Source organism: Phytophthora cinnamomi, assembly GCF_018691715.1.
Source record: "Phytophthora cinnamomi strain GKB4 chromosome Unknown Contig14, whole genome shotgun sequence".
Taxonomy (NCBI): Eukaryota; Oomycota; class Peronosporomycetes; order Peronosporales; family Peronosporaceae; genus Phytophthora; species Phytophthora cinnamomi.
In genome coordinates this window covers 1,113,720-1,137,114 of record NW_027150947.1, presented here as the reverse complement: position 1 = coordinate 1,137,114, position 23,395 = coordinate 1,113,720, and the positions used below count along the sequence as shown (strand labels likewise).

Here is a 23,395-nt window from a genome sequence, read left to right as displayed (position 1 = left end):
CGAAGCACCCCGTTGCAGCGCAAGCAAACAGCAGCAGAGCGAAGAAGAACCACCACGTCGCTCTCAAGCCTGTCGGATCCGTATTGCAGATCTCTTTCCCATCAGAACCGATCCAGCAGTCTGCAGCTACACCTTGAGCTTGGCACCAAATGCAGCATTGAATAGTGATCGCCACTTTCTGAAGAACGCCATTGTGGTGCCGTCGTCGCATGAGTATCGTTGAACCGAGCAGCACCAGCGGATGTCACGGATGACACGCACAAAATGCAGAGGTTGACTTGGTTGTGGCGTTTCAGAAGATCGACGCGACTATTCCAACGGTGACCTGCGTGCCAGCTTGGCAGAGCCAGGAAGTGTTTGATGTGGTGGTCTACTGTATGTCATTGACGCGTCCTGCAACGACTAAAATGTCGGCCATGCTGGTTGGTGTATGTTACGGCGATGAAATGCTAGGGAAGTCACGAAATCGATGAAATTAGAAGGCGCTAGTCATTATAACGTTAGATCTAAGGAATGCAAATGCAAATCAGGGGGCATTCGCCTTGGCGTAGCCTCCATAGGCGAGGATGCATCTCAGCACCTCGTCATAAAGCATACATCAAGTTAATGCCACGCTATTATAGCACAGACAATCCTTGTTGCAGTGGTATCCCACATAGTGATACATGCACTCTCCTTACCAATGGTAACCCAACGGTGCAGCGATGAACACCAAGTTACTAAAAGTATTCTACATGTAGTATGGATATGAAAATTGTGCTTCTCAGTCTCACTTTGAATGAAGGTGTTATAATAACGGAAATTCCCGATTAATACCCTCTACCCAAATAGTACCCTCTCAGAGTAACCCGGTAGTAACCCTACAGTAACTCACGTACCCTACCCTGCTCTGATGACCAGTCATCTTGTTACACCTCACTTCACTATAGAACGCAGCCACGAGGATATGGACGACTTTAACCTGGACGAGCTGCACGACGCTCTTGATGATGCTGCACTGATCGACGAGTAAGCTAAGGTAGCGATGTAACCTTTTGGTAATACTGAGTAACCTTTCGAGATTTTGTGAGGGGTACTATTAAATAGTGCCCGGGGTATTATTCCGTAATTTCCGTTAGTAGTAAGTAAAAAAAACACCCGTGCGCCTGCAAATTCGAAGTTATTAGGTTGTAGTTTCGTGGACCCTAAATCGACTTCGCACGACGTTTTACGTTTATACCACGACTCTGGGTCGTTGATCCACATAGATGTTCGTGAGTCCGTACCCACGTTCTTGTGTGCACCCAGATTCGCGCTTCCCACCTCCCAGTTTGGAGGTACTGGGCAGGGAGCTGTCATGTTGGAAACAAGAGGCCAAGATCCAGTGCTGTTCATGTGTTGTAAGCAAGATTTAGGGGCCGGCGACCCACGGGCTCCGCTGTGGCCACGCCGGCCTTCGATGCCGGGGTGAAGAAGCTCATCCACTGTGTGGGCCCGAGGATCACGATGCCCGACTGCTTTGAGCTGCTGGCCACGACGTCGAGAACGCCATGAGTGCGGTGCTGCACGAGGAGTTGACGTGTGTCACGATCGCCTCGATCTCGACGGGAAGCATGGGCGTGCCCTGTGACGAAGGCGCTCAAGTGGCCCTGCGCACGATCCGCAGGTTCTTGCGCGCGAACCATTGGGAGGGGACGTTGGGCATCGTGTGCTACGACCAATCGGTGCTGAAGGCGTTCACGAAGCAGAAGCCGGCTCTGCCCGAAGGGTTCAATGAGCCGGTGGCCTTTGCGATGTGGGGGTTCATCAGGCTCGAGTTAGTTGGGAATGCGATTCCGTCCAGTGGCTTTCCATCGATGTTGTCGATGTGCTGAATGTCGCCATCGAGGATCGTCACCGCTTGTTCAAAGCGCGTCAGATCGTCCATAGACTGCAGAAATGCCTGCAACTCGGTACAAGTGCGCTCGCGGCTGGTCCAGTCCCAGGCACGATCTTGACTTGTGTTGGCGCTGGACGTCGTCTCCGCATCTCGGTGGCCGCCGATGTGTACCTTGGTCAGGTCGGACCACAGCAGCGCGTCCTTCAGATAGTCTTGGAGCTCAGTACTACGTTGAAGGAAGGCCAGCACGGCGTCGAGGCTGGCCAGATCCAAGAAATGGAGAATGGAGTGAGTGATTCCCTCCACGGCCCAGATTTCCATTCCTGCTGATGTCTGCGGTGAAGTCATGATGGAGTGAGTTGGTGGTATGCGTGAGGTGATGGATTGTGCTTGACACTCGTATTTGAGTAGTGAGCTCTTGCTACTGCTCAAAATGGCGACCTTCACTCTACTGTTGTAAGTGCAGCGTGCTAGCGACTAGCGACGGGTAGCATTATTGAGGTAGAGTAACGGCAATACCAGTGAGAAATGTTGAATAACCAGGAACGGTAAACGTAGAGATCCACAAAGGGAGCTATCCTCCTATGCCAAACAAATGATCGACATGCTTCTCTTCGGGGATTTATGCCAATAAATTGTGGAGTGCCACAAAAGTGAAAATAATGAACCCCTTCATGAAAATGAGTTGATCTGTACGCTCAATCAGTGTTTTGGCATATTTTTGTAGGATTACCTAGCAATTTTGCAAAAACTACTTCAGTATATAGCAACAGTTAAAGGAAAACTACGAACTGCGATATCTTGTGGGCCTTAAAAAATTCTGCTGACATTTAATGTCATTCATGAACACCGTAGAGCACAAGTTTTAAGATGTTAAATCCTCAAATTCAGGTTTAAAAGAAGTTTAAATGTAAAAAAATATCATTAGATTTGTCATTCGGTAAATCTTCTCTCTGCCACTCAATCCAAAGTCTGCATCGCCTGCAGCAAGGTGCTTTGAATTAAGTGGTCGCCATTTTTTCCGCTGACGACAACAGGGACAGCTTCCAGCAGCGACGCCTCCACGCCAAGTTTTTTCAGATTGAAGTCGTAGTCTCGTTTTGCCCCAAGAAAATTGGCAGATTCACCCTCCGCCTCAGCATTTGCCAGGATCTTCGCTGCTCCCTTTTCTGCAGCTTGGATTTTTGCATCGGCACAGACTTTAGCAGCACTCACAAACTGATCGAAATTTGCTTTGAGATTCTTGAGCTCCGCGATGGGAAGTGCCTTGCGCTCAACGATCTGCGCCGTCGCGCTGGCAGCGGCATTCGCCTTGTCACCTCCAACGGCTTTTATCTTGTTTTCATTAAGCGATGCATGCTCGGCAATCATCACTTGGGCTTTTGCCTCGGCCATTGTGCGTCTCTTGTCGCGGATAATCGCTGCACGCACACTTTCAGCCTTCAGGTCTTGAATTGCACGCTCGTTGCGCTTCTCCAACGCTGTGAGCTTCTGGGTCTCTTGGTTCAGCAGAATCCGCATTTGATTTTCCTGGTTTTTCTCCTGCTCTTCCATACGCGTCTTGAAGGCTGTCGTCTCCTCCAGAGTTGTAGACAACGCGAGAGGAAGCGAAACGTTGGTTACTTTGACATTTTGAATGAAGACACCGTCGGATTTCAGCTTGGCATTGAGATCCGTCTTCATCCCCACAGCGAATTCCTCGCGCAGATCGTGGACCTGGTCATGGCGCACCGAGTGCACAAGACCGCGAATGGCTTCCTCAGTGAAGCTGTACAGCAACTCGTCGAACCGGTGAGCTCCCAATGTGTACACGAATGTGTACGCGTCGTTCTCGGTTGGTCCGATCTGAAAACTAATGGAGATATCAATATCCACCATAACGTTGTCGGACGTGGGGCATCCGTGCACAGGATTTGCGAAAGTTACTGCCTGCTTGGTCACAACGTGCGAGACGCGTTACCACGGCGGCCAAAACATCTTCAGTCCCGGTTTCATCATTTCGGCATGAGCATTCCACTTTTGCTTGAGTACCCACCTACACGCAACAGAAACCATTAGTACAATCCATGCTTGTCCCAAAATGCGCAAGTTTGGTGACATACAAGCCAGACGGAATTTTCATGAAGACTGTCATGACGATTGGGTCCCTTGGTGTGAGCACGATGGGAATTTGGCCGTCCGTCACTTGCGCATTGAAAAGCTTCATTGCATCGGCAGGCTTCTGGATATCTCGCTGCACCAAATGATTGGTGCGATCACAGCGAGTACCAACGCAAACCATCGTCAGCTATTGTCTCCGCAGAGAAGTCAGCTCTAACCCAAGAAATTGGAGAATGGATGTGCTCTTCCAATGGGCTGACGATAGATTTTGACCCACTACAGTTAGAGTTGGAAGAAAGAAAACTCCTTTCTCACGCACGACCCTGTCCAAGATCATTCACGAAATTCCAACTGAGCGTTCAAACTCCATTTCTCATCCTCATGGGTTGTTGGCACAGTAAGTTCGACGAGCAACTCCCAGGGCAGCACCAAACACGTCTTTTGTACCGAAGTACATGGCGCGTGGATGGTGTCAATCGCCTCTATGGTGCCTGTCGCCATGGTAACACCGTCGTGATCATCAACCCCGGTCGAAGTCCGATCAAGCCCTACATCCGCGTTCCTGAAGGAACTTACGCGCTCGTGCAGCATCAGGGACAGGATATTGACTACGTCAAGCCGGATGGTTCGCGTACGCCTGTGTGGCCTCCAGGCATGCACTTCGCTTCATTGTTCACCCAGGTATCCCAACTTGTGACCAAGCAGTACATCGTGTTTGATACACCCGTGAAGGGCTGCAAGACTGCGGACGACGTGACTGTGGGCATCGACATGTGCTTGATCCTACGCATCATGGGTGACGAGTCCAAGGGCGAAGATCCAAAACTTGTTCGCCGTTTTGTGTACGAACTGGGGCCCAACGGGCTGGAAATACAGCTGCGTGCAGCTCAAGATGAAGCTGTGCGAGCGTTGGCCCGCAGTGTGGAGCACACCGAAGTCTACCAACTCCGTGACGGCACCATGCGCGAGAGATTCAAGACAGGAGCTCTGAACTTCCGGACAAACCGTTTGCCAGTTGACGAGTTTAACTCCCCAAACGCGGAGGACGAAGTACACAAAGAGGAAGGCGAGTCAACGGAAAAGAAGGTGCTCTACTGTGTCACGGAGGACATCAAGCGCAGCTTGAACGAGCAGTTTAACACTTACGGCGTGCAGATCACTAGCGTCGCGATCACGAATGTCAACCTCCCCGTGGAGTTCCAGACGCAGATGCAAAATCGCACGACGCACTTGAGTGCGATCAAGGAGCAGAAGATGAAGCAGCTGAGCGACATGCAGATGCTGCAATACAAGGAAGAGCTCGACACGACCAAGCTAAAATGCAGAATGATGTACATGAAGGAGGAACAAACTGGCAAAGCTAAATGCGCGGAGATCCGCAAGGGAATCGACTTAATCAACGCCCAGACGAAGCTCGCGGACGGCGAGATCAGTCAGAAGACTGCTGTTATCTGCAACAATATCGACGTCGAAGCCACGCTGAAGATAGCGGAGATTGAGGCGGAGACTGTGCGGATTTCGACGGAGATCAAAGCGCACTGCGACGCTGAGATCCAAGTGATTAACGCAGAGAAGGCCGCGCTTCAAATGAATCTTAATGCTATCACGGACGAAATAAACGCTAGTGCCGAGGCAAAAGCCGCGGAGATCATCGCTCGAGCTGAGGGTGCGGCTGCGGTTAAGATGGAGAAATACCGCAAGTTCATGTTGAAAATGAAGAAACTAGATATGATCGGATCGCTCGCCAAGAATGAGAGGACGGTGATTTCGGGCGACACATCGAACAGTTTGCTGTCAGAAATGTTGGTGGCAAGCCGCCAAAAAAACGTGATGCTGAACGTTGGTGATATAATGACCACGCAAACCGAAGATAAAGTTGCTGTCTAAAAAAGAGAGAGTATGTGTGGTGACTTATCACCACGCTTCATCCATGCTGGCACAAAAGCTGCAAGCAAACGAAATCTTCTCAAGTGATTCATCTCGGCGGATTCAAATCAAAGATGAAAAACAAAAACCACGGTTTTCGTGGCGTTTTTACAATTGAACACGATTGATGACTCTGCAAAAGCGACAAAAGAGCGGGGCTCTTCAATGTTACACTTTTCACAGCCCGGCTTGAATTGAATCCCATGCTTGGTGTGACTTGTGAGCGCCTAAGCGTTGCGCAAGTTAGCAATATTGAACTGCTCTAGCAGCGTCTTGTAGTGTGTGTCTTTTGCTAGCACGGTTGCGGCGATCTTTTTTTTTTCATCGCTGCATCCTTGGCCATAGGAACTTGCCAGCGCGCAAACTATTCGTCTGCGTACGTTTCGCCTTGTCCAGCTTCTTGTTAGCGATGCCAGCAAAAATGTCTTTCTTTTTCGTCAAAGCACCCATTCTCCGTCATCCACCACGCCCGTTCGCCGTCCATTGGAACAAGGCAGAGACGACCTGGGTAAGTATCACGAGTGGACCGGCACAGATAAAAACTATGGACAATAATCTCCATCTCTCCAGTCGGAGCAGTGACAACGAATAGGACGATTTGCCGCGACGGTTTGGCAGAGGATGTCGAGGCTTAAGATTTAGGCGCTTTTGCACGCTGCTAGCGTTAGTAGTTGTATTTGATGCGGTTATGGTGACTACGCTCTGCGCTGCATCCTCGCCTATGGAGACCACGACAAGGCGTAGACCCCGCGGCAGCTACCAGCTAGCCCCGGACTCGGCTTCGAAGGCAGTCGATGCAGCATCAACAGCAATATACAGATGCGAACATAAGCAAGTTCCCTAGTTTGAACTAATGACTCGCACCTGTAGGTCGGTGCGACTACAATGAATACTAGTATGCAAGAGCACCCGACGCTTATTGTACTGAAGGTATGACCAGCCGCACTGAAGGCTTTCAATGAATTGGAAGAAAGCGCTCTCGGAAAAACGTATCGAGGTCGTCGAGTTTCGAGTGGAATCGAGTGGGCTAGTACAGTGGTGGGAAGTACAATGAGAGGGCCAAGACCTCGATGCTTTCGTAACAATAGCGGGTTATTGTTGCTTCTGTACAAAAAATATCTTAGCGTATCTACCATGTTGCCATTCACCCAACAAAGCTCGGGGATAATCGCGCAGATTACCACAGCTCACATCCTAACTCGTGATTGGACGAGCGCTGGAGTGGGGTCCACATGAATTTCCCGTAAATTCCCGTGGGCTCCATACAGCGCCGTTAAAAACCGATCCGAAGCCTCCAATCCCCATAACCGGAAAAGCTCGCGACGGCGCCAGTGCTAAACTCCCCCGAACCCGCGTTTAACACCACCTAAACGATGCTGTCCGCCCTTCGCTCCGCGCAAAAGTTGCAGCGCGCGACCGCAGGCGCCTCGCGGGCCTTCGCCGCCGCCAAGCCCTTCAACCCGGACTCGTACGAGCAGAAGTACCTGGCCAAGACGTACAACCCCGACGGCGTGCGCGGCGAGCCGGGCCTCGTGTTCACGCACGGCAAGGGCAGCAAGCTGTACGACGAGCAGGGTCGCGAGTTCCTGGACTTCTACGCCGGCATCGCCGTGTCGGGTCTGGGCCACGGCGACGAGGACTGGTACAACAGCCTCGTGGAGAACGGCAAGGTGCGTTTGCGTTTAGACACAACTTTAAGCACAACTTTAAGCACTAGCTTAACAGTTCACTTAAACATTGTATATGAAAATATGTTGCAGAAAGTGACGCACGTGAGCAACCTGTTCCACGCCAAGGCGCCGCTGGAGCTGGCCAAGACGCTGGTGGACAACTCGTGCTTCGACAAGGTCTTCTTCGGCAACTCGGGCACGGAGGCCAACGAGGGCGCCTATAAGTTCGCGCGCCTGTACGCTAACCGCGTCTCCCAGGGAACGTACGTGGCAACAACTACATTCTCGAACCACTTGTTGCAAATATTGCAACAAGTTGTATCTATATCTAACCTGCAACTTCAACTAACCAACTTTTTTTTTATTTTCACCTTAAAAAATAGGCCTCTGGAGGGCAAGAAGATCGAGTTTATCTCGTTCAAGCACGGCTTCCACGGCCGTACCGCCGCCGCTCTGACTTTGACGCACAAGCCCAAGATTCGTGAAGCTTTCATGCCGCTCGTGCCCGGAGTGCACTACGCCGAGTTCAACGATATTGAGAGCGTCAAGAAGCTCATCTCGGACAAGACGGCGGGTGTGTTCATCGAGCCCATCCAGGGCGAGGGCGGCCTGTACCCGGCCGACCCGGAGTTCATGCGCGAGCTGCGTGCTCTGTGTGACAAGCACGACGCCATGCTGATTGTGGACGAGGTGCAGTGCGGCCTGGGTCGTACCGGCAAGCTCTTCGCCCACGAGCTGTACGATGTGACGCCCGACATCATGACGCTGGCCAAGCCGCTGGCTGGCGGCCTGCCGATTGGCGCCGTGCTCATGTCGAACAAGGTGGCGTCGGCCATCACCCCCGGCCAGCACGGCACCACCTTCGGCGGCAACCCGCTCGTGTGCGCCGTGGCCAACACGGTGCTGAATAAGATCATGGACGAGGATTTCCTCGCCAACGTGCAGAAGCGCGGCAAGTACCTGGCCGAAGGCCTTGAGAAGCTGCAGCAGAAGTTCCCCGACAAGGTCGTGGACGTCCGCAAGCCCATCGGCAAGGGCGGCCTCTTCGTGGCTCTTGAGTGCTCCAAGCCCGTGGGCCCTCTCATCCAGTACGCGCTGAGCAAGCAGGTGCTCATCATCTCCGCCGGCGAGAAGTACGTGTGGCTGTCGCGTGGTTTGCTGGTGGCTGTTACGTGGTTTCTAACGGTTCTGTTTGTATTTGTTTGCTTTTTCTTGCAGCACTGTCCGCCTGTGCCCGCCGCTCGTTGTGGACGAGAAGGACATCGACCACCTTCTTGACGTCTTCGAGAAGGCTTTTGAGGAGGATGTCCTGTAAAGTGCCGAGGTCGAGCTATACTTACACAAAGTAGTCGAGAAGATTGTAACTTGACTCTGAAACTGAGCGGTCAACAGCATCGTTGAAACGTGTTTGCACCGTGCTGGGTCTAATTATTCTATTTACTATTGCTAATTTCTTGTGCAGGAGACCAAGCGAAACAAGCTTTTGCGATCGGCTAGCATTAGCGTCCCCACAGTTCCAGCAGGGTTCGCTGAGCTCGCTTTGGTTGTGCCGGGGGCTGCTTTTTGCGGCGTAGTTTGATTCGCCGTTTTTGCTGTGGCTTAACCTCTTGTGGCTGCTGCTGCTGTTGTTCTTGCGGTTCCTGTTGCGGTTGCTGCTGAGCGGTGGGGGCCTCATGGACGGGGTGCAGTCGAGGTTCGGAGCTGCGTCGTGTGACCTGAGGTGAACTTCTTTGCTTCGCTGGTAGAGGGGCTTGTCTGCGCCTTGGAGACGAAGGATGGTTTACTTGAGGTGCTATCGCTGGCTCGCTGCCTCGTATGCGGTACGCATAACCTTCCGGTTGCTCGACAAATGCGCTCCAGTTTGCCCAATCCAACTTATTGTCTGCTTCAGAAGAATCACCTCTTGGAGCTATCTGCAACTCAAATCGCCTAGTAGATTCGCGAACTTCTTCTTGGCGCCTGGTACCACTGCGTCGGTCCTGTTCACCACCAACCTGCCAGCAGCGCACGGTACCATCGTCCGAGCAAGACGCAATTTGAGTGAAGTCTTGAGAGCTCCACGCTACTCCGTTTACCTCGCTCAGATGACCCTTCAGCGCAAAACATGGTGCACGTTGCACGACACCGAGAGCGGAACATGAGGAATTCTCAAACGAAGCACTTACGCGCGCGTCCCACAAATACACCACACTGTCGGCGGAAGCACCAGCAATGAAATCTCCATCCGGACTGAACGTAGCTCTGTTATAAAATGAAGTTGCTTGGTGTCCCGTGCATCGAAGTACGGTTCTAGCTTCGTGCTGCTTTTGTCCAATGTCAATCACAGCCAGGGAGTCGCTAAGCACGTTAACAAGAAGGCGAGACGCACCTCCAATCCCGCCCTTACGAAAGGTCAAGGACGAAATACCACGACGTGAACCTTCCCGCGTCGAGCACGAAATCTCTCGAATCGGCACCGGCGCTTTCGCCACCGCCTTCTTCTTGCCGCGACCAACACTAGAAAAGCTCGAGTTAATCCGTCGAATATCCCAGAACTTGACCACTGCATCCACTGCACCTGCCGTGATAATTTCATTCCCCGTTGCGCCAAACTCCACACACGTAACACTGCGCGGCGACGACGTAGAGGGCGCCGCGGGACCTCGACGTCTTCTCTTCTGTATCGGCGACGTGAAGCTCACATTCGGTGACGAGGCTCTGGACGTCGTCGGTTCTGCGTGCACGTTCTCCAACGCAGCCACTGGTTTACCCGGTGCTCGCGTATCCCAGAGCAACACCTTCCCATCTCGTCCACCTGAAGCAACCACGTGGGCACTATCTGGAGCCTGACGGACACATTTAACACTCATGTCGTGTCCTTTGAGCGTCAAGACGGGCGAAATTTCAGCTCCAGAGGTGCGTCCTGCCGTCTCCACGTCCCAAACTCGAACCTGCAGGTCCCCAGCTGCTGTGAGCAATTGAGCGTCGTCCTGCGTCCAAATTACGTCGAAAATGGCGTTGTCATGGCCCACCCAGCGGCTTTTCCGACGTGTTGAGGCCACATCCACGACCCCCACGGCCCCCTCCTCGTCCACAGCCGCCAACAGAGGTTTGTTATAAGCGTACGCGACCTGGAAAACCGGACCGGAGGGCAGGAAGCCCGTGGTTCGGCCGTTAATAGGCACTTCGGGCCCATCTCCGAGCGCCAAGACGCCTTGTGCCGGACAGTTTAGCGTCGAGAGGAGCGAGAATTGGACCGCGCCGCGTTGCAGAGAGATGGAGGAGACATTGGAGCTGATGGGGGGAGCGTCGTTGAGGCGGCGCGAGGGCCGGTGGCGCGCCCCGGAGGCGCCGAGCTGCAGCCTCGCGAGCTGCTGCGCGACGTTCGCCATTGTTGATTTTCTCCAGTCAGCCAGTCGTCTGTTGACTTGAAGTGGGTATGGCGCATAGTGGAAGTAAGGTTAAAGTGTGATGAAATGACTGAAGTATATATTGTGGTGCACACCACGTTGAAGTTGCTATTGCGTACATGTAGCCATCTCGTCGTTCTTAGTTGCCACCGTCCTCGGGCGTCGGCGTCACTGTCTGCTGCGAGTCCCCGCTGATGGCACCGGCTTGGTCGAGAATAGGCTGGATCAGCTGGTGCGTAGTATCGACTTGGTCCTTCATCCCGGCGAGTTGCTCCGTCAGTGAGCCAATCTTTTCAGTGAGTCTGTCGACGGTGGTTCTCAGGCCTCTGGTTTCGCCTTGAAATCCTTGCGCCGAGTTGTCCACGGCGTCGACCACCTCGCTCAAGCTCTCGAGTACACTACCGAACCCATGCTTTGTGACAGCCTGTAGATCCTCCACAATTGTCTCCACCGCCACCAGGAGAGGGAGTAGGGCGGAAGCCACTCGACCCTCATAAGCAGTCTGATCAGCAGCGTTGGAGCCTATGGGGTCATCCTGGCCTCGATGTTGTGAATGGTGAGTACCCCCAATTGCAGGATCATCCTCGTCAATAGCCAAGGCCTCCATTTGAGCTTCCAGGTCATCGACGTCGCCAGCATCACCGTCCACATTCTCCGCCTTACCATCAGCGCGGTCAGCTTCCTGCTCCTGTCCCCACTCTCCGTCCGACCCCTCATTGATAATGATGAAATCCGGTTCCCACTCTGGTTGGACAGTAGTTGGCGGGGCTTTCGCCGCAGCGACACTCACAGGTGGAGACGCACTCATCCGAGCAGAGAGAGAGAGAGCGCTGCAGTTGTGCTCGCAAGTCTTTCTCGTTCCTTCCGCCGAATCGGAAATGGAAGTCGACGGCTTCATGGTGCGGCTGCGCGCTCCCCAGGTTACATGTACCCTCGCGTCTCTCGCAAGCGACTCCTTCCGATATAGCAGCGCAATTATGCTGGTACGATGAATTCTTCAGGAGCAACAACGAGACGTATTGGTACCATGTTAGCTCAGTTCTCGCATCGGTACTGATGATAAAGCAAAAAAAATCCCTGAAGAAGGCCTCTATGTTTATGCTAGTCGCTACACACTGCGCAACAAATGACTAAGAAAAACAGTGATAGCACCCTTGTTCGGTGTGAGCTGTCGTCGTAAGACAATTGCTCCACTGGAGGACGTTTGTTCATGCTCGTCAAGAGCTGGCTTTACAGCGTGCTGGAATGATCGCCTCACATGGTGTTGGGCACACCATGTTGAAGTTGTCAATGGACCCTTCTTCTCAGGTCATCGTCCGGTCGTCCCGTGAGAAGATTCTGTGAAATGTTCAGCGCGGAGCTGATCGGCCTGACTCCCCGCTCCGCCGACACAGTAGTCCGGCTCCGGCCATTAGCGCCGCGCTCGAGGCTGTAAGCTCGCGGAGGCGGCCCGCTCCGCGCACGCCAGGCGCGCGCTGGCCAGCCAAGCCAACGGCACCTGGCTCACGCCGGCACCAGACTGGAAAATCCACATGGAACTTTTTTGGAACCTTAGCGGCCTAGGATCTTTTCGCAGAGAGATCACGGGTACTCTCTCTCTCTCTCGCCTTCGGGGCCTTGACGCAGTAGCACGCAGTCAGCTCGCTCTCTCGCTCTACTCAGCCGAAGTGACCGAGAACTATCCCATGGCGTCTATCACACAGCAACCGCACAGCAACGTGAGCGGTCTAGTAGTCAGTTTGGGCGCCGGCAACAGTTACCTTTCGCTCCAGATATTCACATTAGTCGAGCCCTCGACGATCTTTGCAAAGACGCCGCACGACGTCCCATTGGCCGAAAGCCTCTAAAAATGCTCCCATTGGCCCAAACCAAACGTGGAAGTTTTTGTTTTTTTCCTCGAAGATTTCTTGGCCTTGAAGGGATGCGGCGCATAACGCAGAATGCTCGGCGAGAGAGATCGCGCCGCCTTCCCCGCGCCGGCGGCCGAGGCGCTCGTGCCCCCGTCGTCGTCGTCGGTCGCGCTCTTCGGCGCGTCGCTGGAGGCCGCGGCCTACCCGCTGTTCGGCGCCAAGGAGGAGCCCAGCGACACCCGGCGCGCGTCGCTCGTGGCCGCGCAAGAGGAGCCCGAGCAGGAGCAGGAGCTTAATGACAATAAAGACTTAAAGATGGCTACATCTGCTGTCAATGTAGAGCATAAGAAAGCCCCGGAGGTGGTGCACGTGATCAAGCGCCGCAACGTGGGCGTGCCCAAGTTCCTGCGCTTCCTGTTCCAGATCCTGGAGGCGGAGGACCCGGACATCATCACGTGGTCGCACGAGGGCACGGCGTTCCAGATCATCCAGCCGGACGAGCTGGCCAGCCAGATCCTGCCGCGCTACTTCAAGCACAACAAGGTCTCGAGCTTCCAGCGGCAGCTCAACTACTTCGGCTTCAAGAAGTGGACCAAGACGCAGACCAACATCTGCACCTTCAGCCACCCCTTCTTCCTGCGCGCGGACAAGGACCGCATGAAGCTCATCAAGCGCAAGGAGAGGGCCAACCCGGCCGTCATGTCGGCGGCCATGGCCGCCACCATCAAGAGCAACCCCATCGACCTCATGAACCAGATGCACGCCCAGGACCAGGCCCGAGCTCATGCGGAGGCGCAGCAGTTCGAGGCCCACGACCTGGCTGAAGCGCGCAGCCAATTGCCCACGCAGCAAGCGCTCAAGAGACAGAAGTCCAACACGCTCTCGGGCGCCACGGTGACGTTCTTGAACTCGGCAGCAGCAGGACGACGCCATTCCACGGGAATGCTGCCCGGGTCGGAGGCCTACGGCTTAGCCGCGGCGGCCGCTGCGGCTCATGCAGCTGCACAAGCGGCGTCGGCGGCTTCGCTGCCTGGACGGAAGCGCGCAGGAACCCCTGGCGAACAGGAGTTCGAGCTGGAGATGGAGGCCCGCAACGATGCTGTTGCCAATGCCTCGTCAGCGCAGCAACAAATGCTGTATATGAGGAAGGTTGCAGAGGCGAAAGAGTTGTCACAACGCTATCCGTACCAACCGGTTGGAGGAAAGCGTCAAAGCCTTCCGCATGTGCTGCCGCCTGGATTTGGAGACACCATGGGTATGGGCATGAACTTGAACGGGTCAGCAATGGGTGGAAGTGCGGGCTTCGGACCTCCTCGAGGTGGAATTAACCTTGGACGACGCAGAAGCGACCAGCTCCTGACAAACTATAATCCTGGTGTCACCGGGGGCAAGCCTTTGTCCATCAGCCAGATCGAAGAGTTCATGTCTTCTTCAGCCACATCGTCATCGCAGCACACAATTTTTGCCTCTGCTGTCAAGGCCGACGCGTCGATTGTACTCCCCATTTCGTCCAATTCAGTTTCTCAAGATATTTACCCACTGCAGCAGCGGCAAGGGCCACAACCACAACAACTTCGACAACAAATGAACCGACAACCTAACATCTACGGTGGAGGGTCTGGGTATGGCCCAGTGAGCATTAAGAGCAGCTCTGGCAACGGATGGACAACCACAATCAAGACCGAGACCTGCAGGGGGTGGCCGACGACTGTGAACGTAAACTCTTCGTCTTCTGTTGCCGCCTCATCATACCCGCCTCAGCAGCAGAGTCACTCAATGATTTCACCGTTCAAGTTTGGAGAACCAAGCGCGTCACAGAGCGTGATGCCTCCCTTTGAGGGTAATGTCGGCACTATGGGTTATTCTCACGCGCCACCGAGCGTCACACAGAAACTTCCCCAGCGGCCAATGATGTCACAGTCGCAGCAATTCCAGCCACAGCGGACAGCGTCCTATCAGCAGCAGCAGCAGGAACAGTCAGATCACGAGGAAGAAGCCAGAGATTACATTGATGTCCTGCTGGAAAGCGCGGGGCTCGACGACAATCTTCCCCCGCAAAGCTCCACGACCCTGACCTCGGAATCGTGGAATGAACCAAGTTATGTTCACACGCAGCATGGGCCTCCAGCTTCGGGGAATACAGCACCTTACAGCTACATGCAGCAGCAAGCACAAGGCCAACAACTGCAGTTGTCGCCTATGGGAGGCATGCCTCACAATCCGAACCAGCGTTTTTAAGTGCCGGATCAGCGCGTCTCCTCGAAGACCAGCAGTACGAGCGAAATATTGCACCAAATTCCGAGATCTCAACCAACACCAACTGTACGTGGCCCACCGGTAAGGCCCGATGACACCAAACCGGGCTGGTCAGCAAGGTAGCCAGCCTCCAGTGAGTTCTTTCATATCTTTGTATGCATGTACAGAGCTGACGTAGAGTAGCAAAGCATCTTCATCGGCAAGAACCCCATCAAGACAAGCTCCCCACGTCAAGACTCCAAGGTGGTGGACCTGCGTTGCAAATCCGCTGCGTTATACGAGGAGAGAGACGTCATAGTGTTAGAAATTCTCCCATGTAAGTGTAGTGAAGTGCCTTTGACAAGACGAAGGGGACAACAGTAAAATGACAAGCAACAAAGTGGATTCTGATGAAAGATGTGTTCATTAGAACGAAAGCGTCTCTATCGTTGCTAGTCGAGCGAAATCTTGGCTTCGGCGAGGGCATCGACGGCCCACTGAGGGTAGTCACGGTTCGGGAACTGCTGCAGCATGAAGTTGCGGACAAACTCGTCAAACTTCTCGTCGATGATAGCCTGGCGAAGTCGACGCATGAGGTTAAGCATATAGGTGACATTGTGGTACGTGACGAGGTGTGCGCCAATACTGCCCGTGGTCTCCTCGGGGTCTCCGAACGTCTCCTCCTTCTTCAGCAGCACTCGCAGGTACGCGCGCGTGTACTTCTTGCACACGAAGCATTCGCACGTGTCATCAATGGGGCGTTCATCATGTTCGCACTTGGCGCTTTTCAGCTTCAAAAGTCCCGACGGCACAATCGCCGTGCCAAACCTCGCCGTGCGTGTCGGATACACGCAGTCGAACATGTCCACGCCCAGCGCCGAGCACACCACCAGATCAAGCGGGTACCCGACACCCATGAGATATCTGGGCTTGTCCTCCGGCAGTTGAGCGGTGCATTTCGCCACCACCTTCCAGAACGCCTCCTTCGATTCACCGCCTGCCAAGCCGCCGATAGCGTACCCGGGCAAGTCCCGCTTGATGAGCTCACTCAAGCACTGGTCTCGCAGTCCTCCTTCACTCACATCGAGTCCTCCCTGGACGATACCGAACAAGTTCTGCTTGTCCGGATTGGCGTGCGCTTGGATGCAGCGGTCGAGCCACCGCACCGTGCGACCGCAGGCCTCTTTGAACCGTTCGTCGTCGTCCGCGAGGCTGGAGACCACGTCGTCCAGCGCCATGATGATGTCCGCGCCAATGCGGTTCTGGTGGGCGATGGAGGCCTCGGGCGTCAGGACCATGGTGGATCCGTCCACGAAGCTCTCGAACTGCACGCCGTGCTCCGACACCTCGCAGAGCCTCGAGAGACTCACCATCTGGAAGCCCCCGGAGTCGGTCAGCAGGTTGCGCGGCCACTGCATGAACTCGTGCAACTTGCCAGGCAGTTGCGCCAACACTTCCGTGCCAGGACGCAGCGCCAAGTGGTACGTGTTGGCCAGGAAGATCTGGCAGTCCACAGGCTTCTCCTGCATCTGCGGGGTGGTCAGCCCCTTGATGGCCCCCTGCGTGCCCACCGGCATGAACACGGGCGTACGAACCGGACCATGAGGCAGAGTGATCGTTGCTGCCCGCGCGCGATGGTAACGACCCAATATCTCGAAGGTCAAGGCACTCGGCATCTTCATTGATGCAGGTAGGCAGGGCTGGACAATAGCGATGTGTGCTAGAAACACGACATGAGACCGTTGCATAGTTGGCTCACAGAGGGCGCGCCATGACGAAACGTGGGGTGGTGCTGTTTGTTGCAATGGTGTTTTCTCTTTTGTTTGTCTTAAATTTGCAGGCTAATGATGGACGCTGTGCAGGATGCTGAGGCCGAAAGTGGCAAGACGGCAAACGTTCATTTGGGGGGATTTGCTGTCAATTGCAACGTCCTCTGCGCGCAACCTGAAGAGCTACAGTTTTTTTTGCCTCCACGCTGGCCCAGCGACGCTGCAGTCTCTCACAGCCTTGGTGACATGATGCAGCAGAGAGAGGAAGAAGGAGAGAGGGACACGAGACGAACTTCTTACTCCTCCTTGAAGTACTGCACGCCCTGGAACGTGCCCTCCTCGCGCTGCTCGTTCCAGCGGTCCGTCTGCCAATTCATATAGAGCACCCCACAACGTCAGCAGCAAAAAATAAGAAAACAGATTCTCTAACCGGTTAGGCTAGTGCTAACCAAGTTAGGCCAGTGCTAAACGCGACAACGTACCCAGGAGTTGGGGCAGAGCGAGGCGGCGTACTGGTAGTACTTCTTGCACGCGTCCTCGTCGCCGTCGTTGTTCTTGAGGCACAGCACGTACTCGTTGTAGCGCGTCCAGCAGTGCTGCGCCTGGTTCTGGTTGGGGAAGCGCGGGTCCAGCGGCGTGGTCTTGAGCTTGGCTTCTCCGGCGGGCATGGTGACGGGGCGGGGCGAGAGGGTCAACGAGGGATTTCTGGCACTGAACGGGCGGACGGGGGCCGCAGGAACGGGGGGCGGTGGTGGCGAGACCACCGGGCACCATGTTTTTGCGACCAGGGCCGGGTTTCCGCCAATGAGGAACCCGTATCTGATTTTCGGCGAATAAGAAGAGGATGCAGCGCAATTGTAGCCAATCGCCACCCGCGCGTATTTTTAGAAAGCGCTACTTTGACGCGTTACTTTTCCTGGGTTACTTCAAGTATGCCACCGAAAAGCTGAAGCTGCTGTCTCCGCTTGTTAGGCTACAAGTTGTAGCCACTGACAATCATTGCCAATCTTGTTGGGAATGAATCCGCAGAGGATATTATCTCCCAATGAAAGGGACCCCTCACTCGAGAAAAGACCACCAACCCACTACGTATGTCGCCTGCTAAGAGTATCTCCATGACTATCGCCTCCGAAAGTGTTTCCTTGCTGGTCGACCCTTGTAGCGACAGAAATGTTGAGAACGCCAACCCTTTAGTGGAAAATGAAGTCCACAACGACCCACCAGACGAAGAAGGACTCACTCCTTTGATTGCGGACGGCGGAGTTGACTTGTGCAAGTCCGATGAAGAGGGAAACCCACCCCTTATCGTTGCTTCGATTGCGGGACATCGGGACATCGTGAGTCAACTACTGGAAAATGGGGACGATATCGATATCGATATGACGGGCAAGGACGGCAACACCCCACTCATCTGTGCAGCTAGAATAGGGCACCTTGAGATGGTGTCATTACTACTGGAAAATGGGGCTGCTGTTGACCTCGTCAACTGGAAGGGGGCTACAGCTTTGATAAGTGCTGCTGGAGGGGGCTATTCGGACACTGTGGAGGTTTTGGTAGAGAAAGGTGCCGATATCAACCAAACGGACGAAGAGGGCTACACGGCGCTGACCCACGCGGCTCTGGGCGGCTTCACTGGTGTCGTGAAACTGCTGCTGGACAAAGGCGCTGAAATTGACAAGGCCGAGGGGGAGGGAGACACGCCGCTGATGTATGCCGCGTATGAAGGTCAGCTCGATGTCGTCAAGTTTCTGTTGAAGAAGGGGGCGGAAGTTAACAGTGCAAGCAAGACCGAAGGATTCACGGCGCTATTGTACACTGCGGAAAAGGGCTACGTTGATATCGCCAAGACACTGCTGGAAAATGGTGCTGACATCGAGAAGGCTAAGAAGAATGGATTTTCCCCTCTTATGATGGCCGCACGGGTGGGTAAGTTGGAGTTTACAAAGTTCTTGCTGGGCTCCGGAGCTGAAATTAATCGAACGGACAACGAAGGGTATACGGCGCTCACACACGCTGCCTTGTCTGGGCGCTTGGATATAGTGAAGTTGCTGTTGGGGGAGGGGGCGGAGATCGACAAAGCCGAAGTGGAACGAGATACCCCGATGATGTACGCTGCGTACGAGGGCCACTTCGAGGTCGTGCGGTTCTTGCTGGATCAGGGGGCTAAAGTCGACAGTTCGAGCAAGACAGAAGGGTTTACAGCTCTGCTGTACACAGCTGAAAAAAACTTCATGGATATTGCCCGCCTGCTGCTAGAACATGGAGCTGAAGTCGACAAGTCCAAGACGAGTGATTTTGCACCCCTTAGTATGGCTGCCTACTTCGGTCATTTGGACTTCGTACAATTTCTGCTGGACAATGGAGCCGTGATCGACAAGACCGATAACGAAGGGTACACCGCCCTCTCGTATGCTGCTGAGTTCGGTCACTCTGCGATTATTCACGCGTTGTTGGAGCGTGGGGCTGCTATTGATGTCGCTGCCACCGACGGCTACACGGCTCTCCTAATGGCAGTGTTGTTCGGCCATACGGAAGCGGTCCAAGTGCTTTTGAGTCGAGGTGCTGATATCAACCTAGCAGATTCTTCCCGGGTCACTCCGCTGATGCTGGCTGCAAAGCAAGAGAAAGTAGTAATAATGAGGATGCTGCTGGACGCTGGCGCGGCAGTGAACGCTAAGTCGCAAAATGGAGATACAGCCTTGCACTTCGCCGCAAAGAAGCCAAACCCGGAGTGCGTTCGGTTGCTACTGGATCACGGAGCGGATGTCAACGCGCGTGGTAACAACAAGTGCACTGCTTTTCAATATGCGGTTGGTGATGATTGTATCGAAGTTACCAAATTATTGCTATCCACGGGTGCAAATACCAACACCCGCGACGACGATGGAGACTCACCTCTACACCAAGCTACCATTCGTGGAAGCCTTGACTCGGTGCAGTTATTGCTAGAAAACGGAGCAGATGTGAATGCTGTGAACGCAGTCGGTTGGTCGTCCCTTGTTATAGCCTCACAGCGTGGTCACGTCGATATTGCGACTCTACTCCTTGAAAATGAAGCCGAGGTCAACATAATGACGGGTGACGAACGAACGGCACTATGTCTTGCAGCCGATGAGGGTCATCTGGAGATAGTTCGTCTCCTTTTGGATCACGGTGCTGATGTGAATGTAGTGGACCCGGAGCTCAAAACCCCATTGATGAAAGCCGTGCAGAGAGGGCACGAAGAAATCGTCCGGCTGCTCTTAGACAACGATGCTGATACTGATCTGGCTGATATTTCCGGTTGCACTGCAGCTGATACCGCTCGCTTAAACTGTCGGTACGAGATCAGGACAATCCTCAACAAACACGAAATCAAGCGTTCAGGTACGGCGGCTTCCACACGAAACCTTCTGGCGATGCGCAACCCTCCTGACTGGTTCATTCCGAGTCGTGAAGTCCGCAAAGACCAAAAACCATTCTCCGTAGGGTCCTTTGGTAAAGTCTACAGAGGATGGTGGCTCAGCACTAGAGTCGTAGTCAAGACCGTCACCGTCGTCAACGAGAAAGAAAGCCGCACATTCCATCGAGAGGCACGCATCTGGCAGAAAGCGAGGCATCCGAACATCGTCCCCTTCTTCGGCGCCTGCGACGAAAGCTCGATGTGCTTCTTCGTGTGCGAGGAGGCCAAGAATGGCAAGCTACTCGACTACCTGTACCATGCAAGAGAAGAAGGCCGATCGCTAGTGTGGCGAAAATTGTTGGATGCTGCTCTCGGACTGCACTTCCTGCACGAGAGACACATCGTGCACAGTGACCTCAAGTGCAACCAGATCCTCGTGAGCAAGGACGGCGTGGCCATGCTGACGGATTTCGGTCTGAGCTTCTTGACGACGGAGCAGAGCGGAGACGAAGAGACCGTGGGAGCCATCCGTTGGAAGGCACCCGAGGTGATCCGCAAGGACAAACCCGTGGCGCCCAACGCGCAGTCGGACGTGTACTCGTTCGGCATGTGCGTGGTGGAGGCTGTGACGAGTGACGTGCCATGGGGTCAGCGCGTGCCGGATCCGGTGGTGAAGTTTCATGTGACTCGGCAGAAGTTCATGCCTCGTCCGAAGGCGTTTGTAAACGATGCGCAGTGGGAATTGGTGCTGGGTATGTGCGCGTTCGATCCATCGGAGCGAATGAAGTTGTCGGATGCGATCGAGGTAATCCGAAGTTTCGCAGAGGAAGAGCGATTCCAGGAGCGGCTGCAGGCGATGAAGGAGGCGGGTGATGATTTGAGTGACATTGGTATTGGAGTGAAGAACCTTGCAAAATTGCCCAAAATGACAATGGGGAGTGTGCGGGTGCTGACGAAGATGCAATCGATCGGCCGCGCTGTTAGAGCGAAGCGAGGAGTGGGTAAACAGGTGCTTGCAGCGTAGCAACTGAGTCACGATTTGTCTGATGTGGGCATCGGCGCAGATGAAAATGTTCTCACGCTACGTTGAAATAAAAAGAGGCTGTTGTAGCGGGTACTGCAGATCGTGATGCACCTCAACCTTTTGAAGCAATTTGGCGTACACCACGATGCTACTGTTTCTTATTTCGTGTTGCCTAGGTAAGACAAACGCGTCACTGCATCTTTACTTTCAATATGGCGGGGTTGCCCGTTCGTTTTGACCACTAAGTGTAGGAACAAATTAGAGCATTGCCAACACAGACAACAATTCAACAAGAATGGCACAGAGAAGGCTACATCGGAGCTCTCCGCAAAACAAACTGGGTCTAGAACTTTTGGAATTTCTCCAAGACATACAACCCCCTCTGTGGTCAAGTCTCCATTTTTTTCAAGGCTGCAATTTTCAGATCTCTTACAGTCGATGGCAACCGAGGCACCAGAGATTTACCCTTCATCTCCAATGCTGCTAGGTTTTACGTCGTCAACAGCAAGAAGTCGTCGGGAAAACAATACAAAAATAACATTGCCATCCTAGGAACCTCAACCCATGGTCACAGCTTCCGTTTCTGTAAAGGCAACGCATCCAACCTTCTTAATTAACGCAGCAGCTTCTCGGAATGCAAAAAATCCAAGGCGGCAGCGTTCAGTGCACGTATCCTCGAAACGGCTGCGTTCAGTCGATTTCCTGGTCTCCCATTGGCCTGCGCGAAATAAAGTCGGACCAGCCCGCACCGGATAGCCCAAATTCTGAGTTTGCCCATTTCCTCGCGACCTTTTCCGCCGTTACTCGAGGCCGGAGGTGCTCCCCAACTGCAGCATTCCTTCCCCCGCCCGCGCCTGCCCGCCCCATGAGCGCCGTGGACGACGTCGCGGCGCGCATCCGCCGCCTGGAGGAGGCGCGCCAGGCCAAGACCGCGCAGCTGCGCCAGCTGCAGCGCGAGCTGCGCTACAACGCCTTGACGGGCGTGGACGAGCGCCTGGACTGCGGCCTGAGCGCGGCGCGCCTGGACGTCAAGGTGGAGGCCGGGCGTAACCTGCTCTTCAAGGCGGGCTTCCTCTCGGGCCAGCGCGCCTACGTGCGCGTGACGGCGGAGGTCGTGGCGCCCACCGCCGACTCCGCACAGTTGCAGAGCACTACAGTTATGGAGCAAAAGTGCACGTCCAAGCGGCCTGTGGGCTACACGCCGCGCTGGAACGAGGCGCTGGCCTTCCAGGGACTCCCGGCCGCCGTGGGGACGCTGAGGGTGGACGTGATGCAGGAGGAACGCATCGGCGCCGACGAGGTGCTGGGCAGCGTCGTCATCCCATTGGCCAGTCTGCAGGACCAGCGGAGGCTGCAGAGGTGGCACGTGCTGCAGAAGCACGACAAGGACACGATCAGCGAGATCCTCTTCAGCTGCAGGTTCCAGCGCTCGCCGGTAGGGGGACATTTTTTATTTATTTGCTTGTTTATTTTATTATTACTATTAGGGGGTATGTACTGATACTTTTGTTTGTACTGTTTTTTGCTGGTATCGATAGATTTCGGCGTTGGAGCTGGAGTTGGAGTTGCTGCAGAACCAAGCGAACGAGTTGCACTTGTTTGTGGGGCGACATCAGAATCTGGTGGGGGTGGCGGCACCGGACAGTAGAAGTTCGTTTTCGGCGCCCAAGCTGCTGCAGGGGAAGGAGGTGGTGCCTGAGCAGACGCCGGAACGCACGGCGTCCACGAGGTTCTCGGCCGTAGCGTCGTTCCCGCCGTCGATGCGAAAACGAGAATGCGTCGAGAACAACAGCACGTGCGTGAACGTGGAGATGCACGAAGCGCCGAGAGTTAAGAGGCAGCGCGTGGTGGATACCGAGAAGCAGGTCAACTCGCTCTCGGACCGCATCGCCAATTGGTTGCTGCCAGCGCCGGCGTCAAACGCGACGGCATCGGCTGCTAGTGTGGAGGCGACGCCGCAGACTGGTGCTTTCAGCGGAGAAGCTGCTGGGACGACGACGAGTCAGTTCTTCCCGTTCAAGCAACGGCAAACAACGCCCGGCCTGCGGCGACCTAGGCGAACTGGTAGGCCAGTTTCTACGACTCCACAGAAGACACCGTCGGCACTGCAGGCGATCGAGAAGTGGCTGTTCACGGATAAGGATGGCAACCCCCGCGATCTTCCGTTCGGACGCCAGGCGCCGTCATATTAA

The 23,395-nt window shown here is 54.4% G+C and overlaps 11 protein-coding genes across 11 annotated transcripts; 5 read left to right on the top strand and 6 right to left on the bottom strand.

Moving 5' to 3' along the window:
- Window positions 1–1,690: 1,690 nt before the first annotated feature.
- IUM83_01239 (Macro domain-containing protein) lies at window positions 1,691–2,179 on the bottom strand (the record flags this gene model as incomplete). Its single annotated transcript, XM_067925081.1, has 1 exon — window positions 1,691–2,179. The coding sequence occupies one exon, from the start codon at window positions 2,177–2,179 to the stop codon at window positions 1,691–1,693; it is 489 nt and encodes a 162-aa protein (XP_067797551.1).
- A 680-nt stretch (window positions 2,180–2,859) lies between these two features.
- IUM83_01238 (uncharacterized protein) lies at window positions 2,860–3,736 on the bottom strand (the record flags this gene model as incomplete). The annotated part of the gene is made up of 2 exons (XM_067925080.1): window positions 2,860–2,882; window positions 2,986–3,736. 2 exons carry the CDS (start codon window positions 3,734–3,736, stop codon window positions 2,860–2,862), a joined length of 774 nt encoding a protein of 257 aa, XP_067797550.1.
- Window positions 3,737–4,339: 603 nt separating this feature from the next.
- On the top strand, window positions 4,340–5,845 carry IUM83_01237 (Myosin protein; the record flags this gene model as incomplete). Its single annotated transcript, XM_067925079.1, has 1 exon — window positions 4,340–5,845. The coding sequence occupies one exon, from the start codon at window positions 4,340–4,342 to the stop codon at window positions 5,843–5,845; it is 1,506 nt and encodes a 501-aa protein (XP_067797257.1).
- A 1,412-nt stretch (window positions 5,846–7,257) lies between these two features.
- IUM83_01236 (Acetylornithine aminotransferase, mitochondrial precursor) lies at window positions 7,258–8,869 on the top strand (the record flags this gene model as incomplete). Its single annotated transcript, XM_067925078.1, has 4 exons — window positions 7,258–7,554; window positions 7,645–7,817; window positions 7,938–8,687; window positions 8,773–8,869. 4 exons carry the CDS (start codon window positions 7,258–7,260, stop codon window positions 8,867–8,869), a joined length of 1,317 nt encoding a protein of 438 aa, XP_067797552.1.
- A 974-nt stretch (window positions 8,870–9,843) lies between these two features.
- On the bottom strand, window positions 9,844–10,925 carry IUM83_01235 (WD40 repeat-containing protein L2DTL; the record flags this gene model as incomplete). The annotated part of the gene is made up of 2 exons (XM_067925077.1): window positions 9,844–9,854; window positions 9,923–10,925. 2 exons carry the CDS (start codon window positions 10,923–10,925, stop codon window positions 9,844–9,846), a joined length of 1,014 nt encoding a protein of 337 aa, XP_067797360.1.
- A 157-nt stretch (window positions 10,926–11,082) lies between these two features.
- Window positions 11,083–11,751, bottom strand: IUM83_01234 (uncharacterized protein; the record flags this gene model as incomplete). The annotated part of the gene is made up of 1 exon (XM_067925076.1): window positions 11,083–11,751. The coding sequence occupies one exon, from the start codon at window positions 11,749–11,751 to the stop codon at window positions 11,083–11,085; it is 669 nt and encodes a 222-aa protein (XP_067797236.1).
- Window positions 11,752–12,883: 1,132 nt separating this feature from the next.
- IUM83_01233 (hsftype dnabinding protein) lies at window positions 12,884–15,227 on the top strand (the record flags this gene model as incomplete). The annotated part of the gene is made up of 3 exons (XM_067925075.1): window positions 12,884–14,415; window positions 15,033–15,130; window positions 15,217–15,227. The coding sequence occupies 3 exons, from the start codon at window positions 12,884–12,886 to the stop codon at window positions 15,225–15,227; spliced, it is 1,641 nt and encodes a 546-aa protein (XP_067797634.1).
- Window positions 15,228–15,480: 253 nt separating this feature from the next.
- On the bottom strand, window positions 15,481–16,710 carry IUM83_01232 (queuine tRNA-ribosyltransferase; the record flags this gene model as incomplete). Its single annotated transcript, XM_067925074.1, has 1 exon — window positions 15,481–16,710. The coding sequence occupies one exon, from the start codon at window positions 16,708–16,710 to the stop codon at window positions 15,481–15,483; it is 1,230 nt and encodes a 409-aa protein (XP_067797363.1).
- Window positions 16,711–17,093: 383 nt separating this feature from the next.
- Window positions 17,094–17,465, bottom strand: IUM83_01231 (Cytochrome c oxidase subunit 6B; the record flags this gene model as incomplete). Its single annotated transcript, XM_067925073.1, has 2 exons — window positions 17,094–17,162; window positions 17,280–17,465. The coding sequence occupies 2 exons, from the start codon at window positions 17,463–17,465 to the stop codon at window positions 17,094–17,096; spliced, it is 255 nt and encodes an 84-aa protein (XP_067797258.1).
- Window positions 17,466–17,888: 423 nt separating this feature from the next.
- On the top strand, window positions 17,889–21,203 carry IUM83_01230 (TKL protein kinase; the record flags this gene model as incomplete). The annotated part of the gene is made up of 2 exons (XM_067925072.1): window positions 17,889–19,189; window positions 20,303–21,203. 2 exons carry the CDS (start codon window positions 17,889–17,891, stop codon window positions 21,201–21,203), a joined length of 2,202 nt encoding a protein of 733 aa, XP_067797553.1.
- Window positions 21,204–22,068: 865 nt separating this feature from the next.
- Window positions 22,069–23,395, top strand: IUM83_01229 (M96 mating-specific protein family; the record flags this gene model as incomplete). Its single annotated transcript, XM_067925071.1, has 2 exons — window positions 22,069–22,638; window positions 22,742–23,395. The coding sequence occupies 2 exons, from the start codon at window positions 22,069–22,071 to the stop codon at window positions 23,393–23,395; spliced, it is 1,224 nt and encodes a 407-aa protein (XP_067797584.1).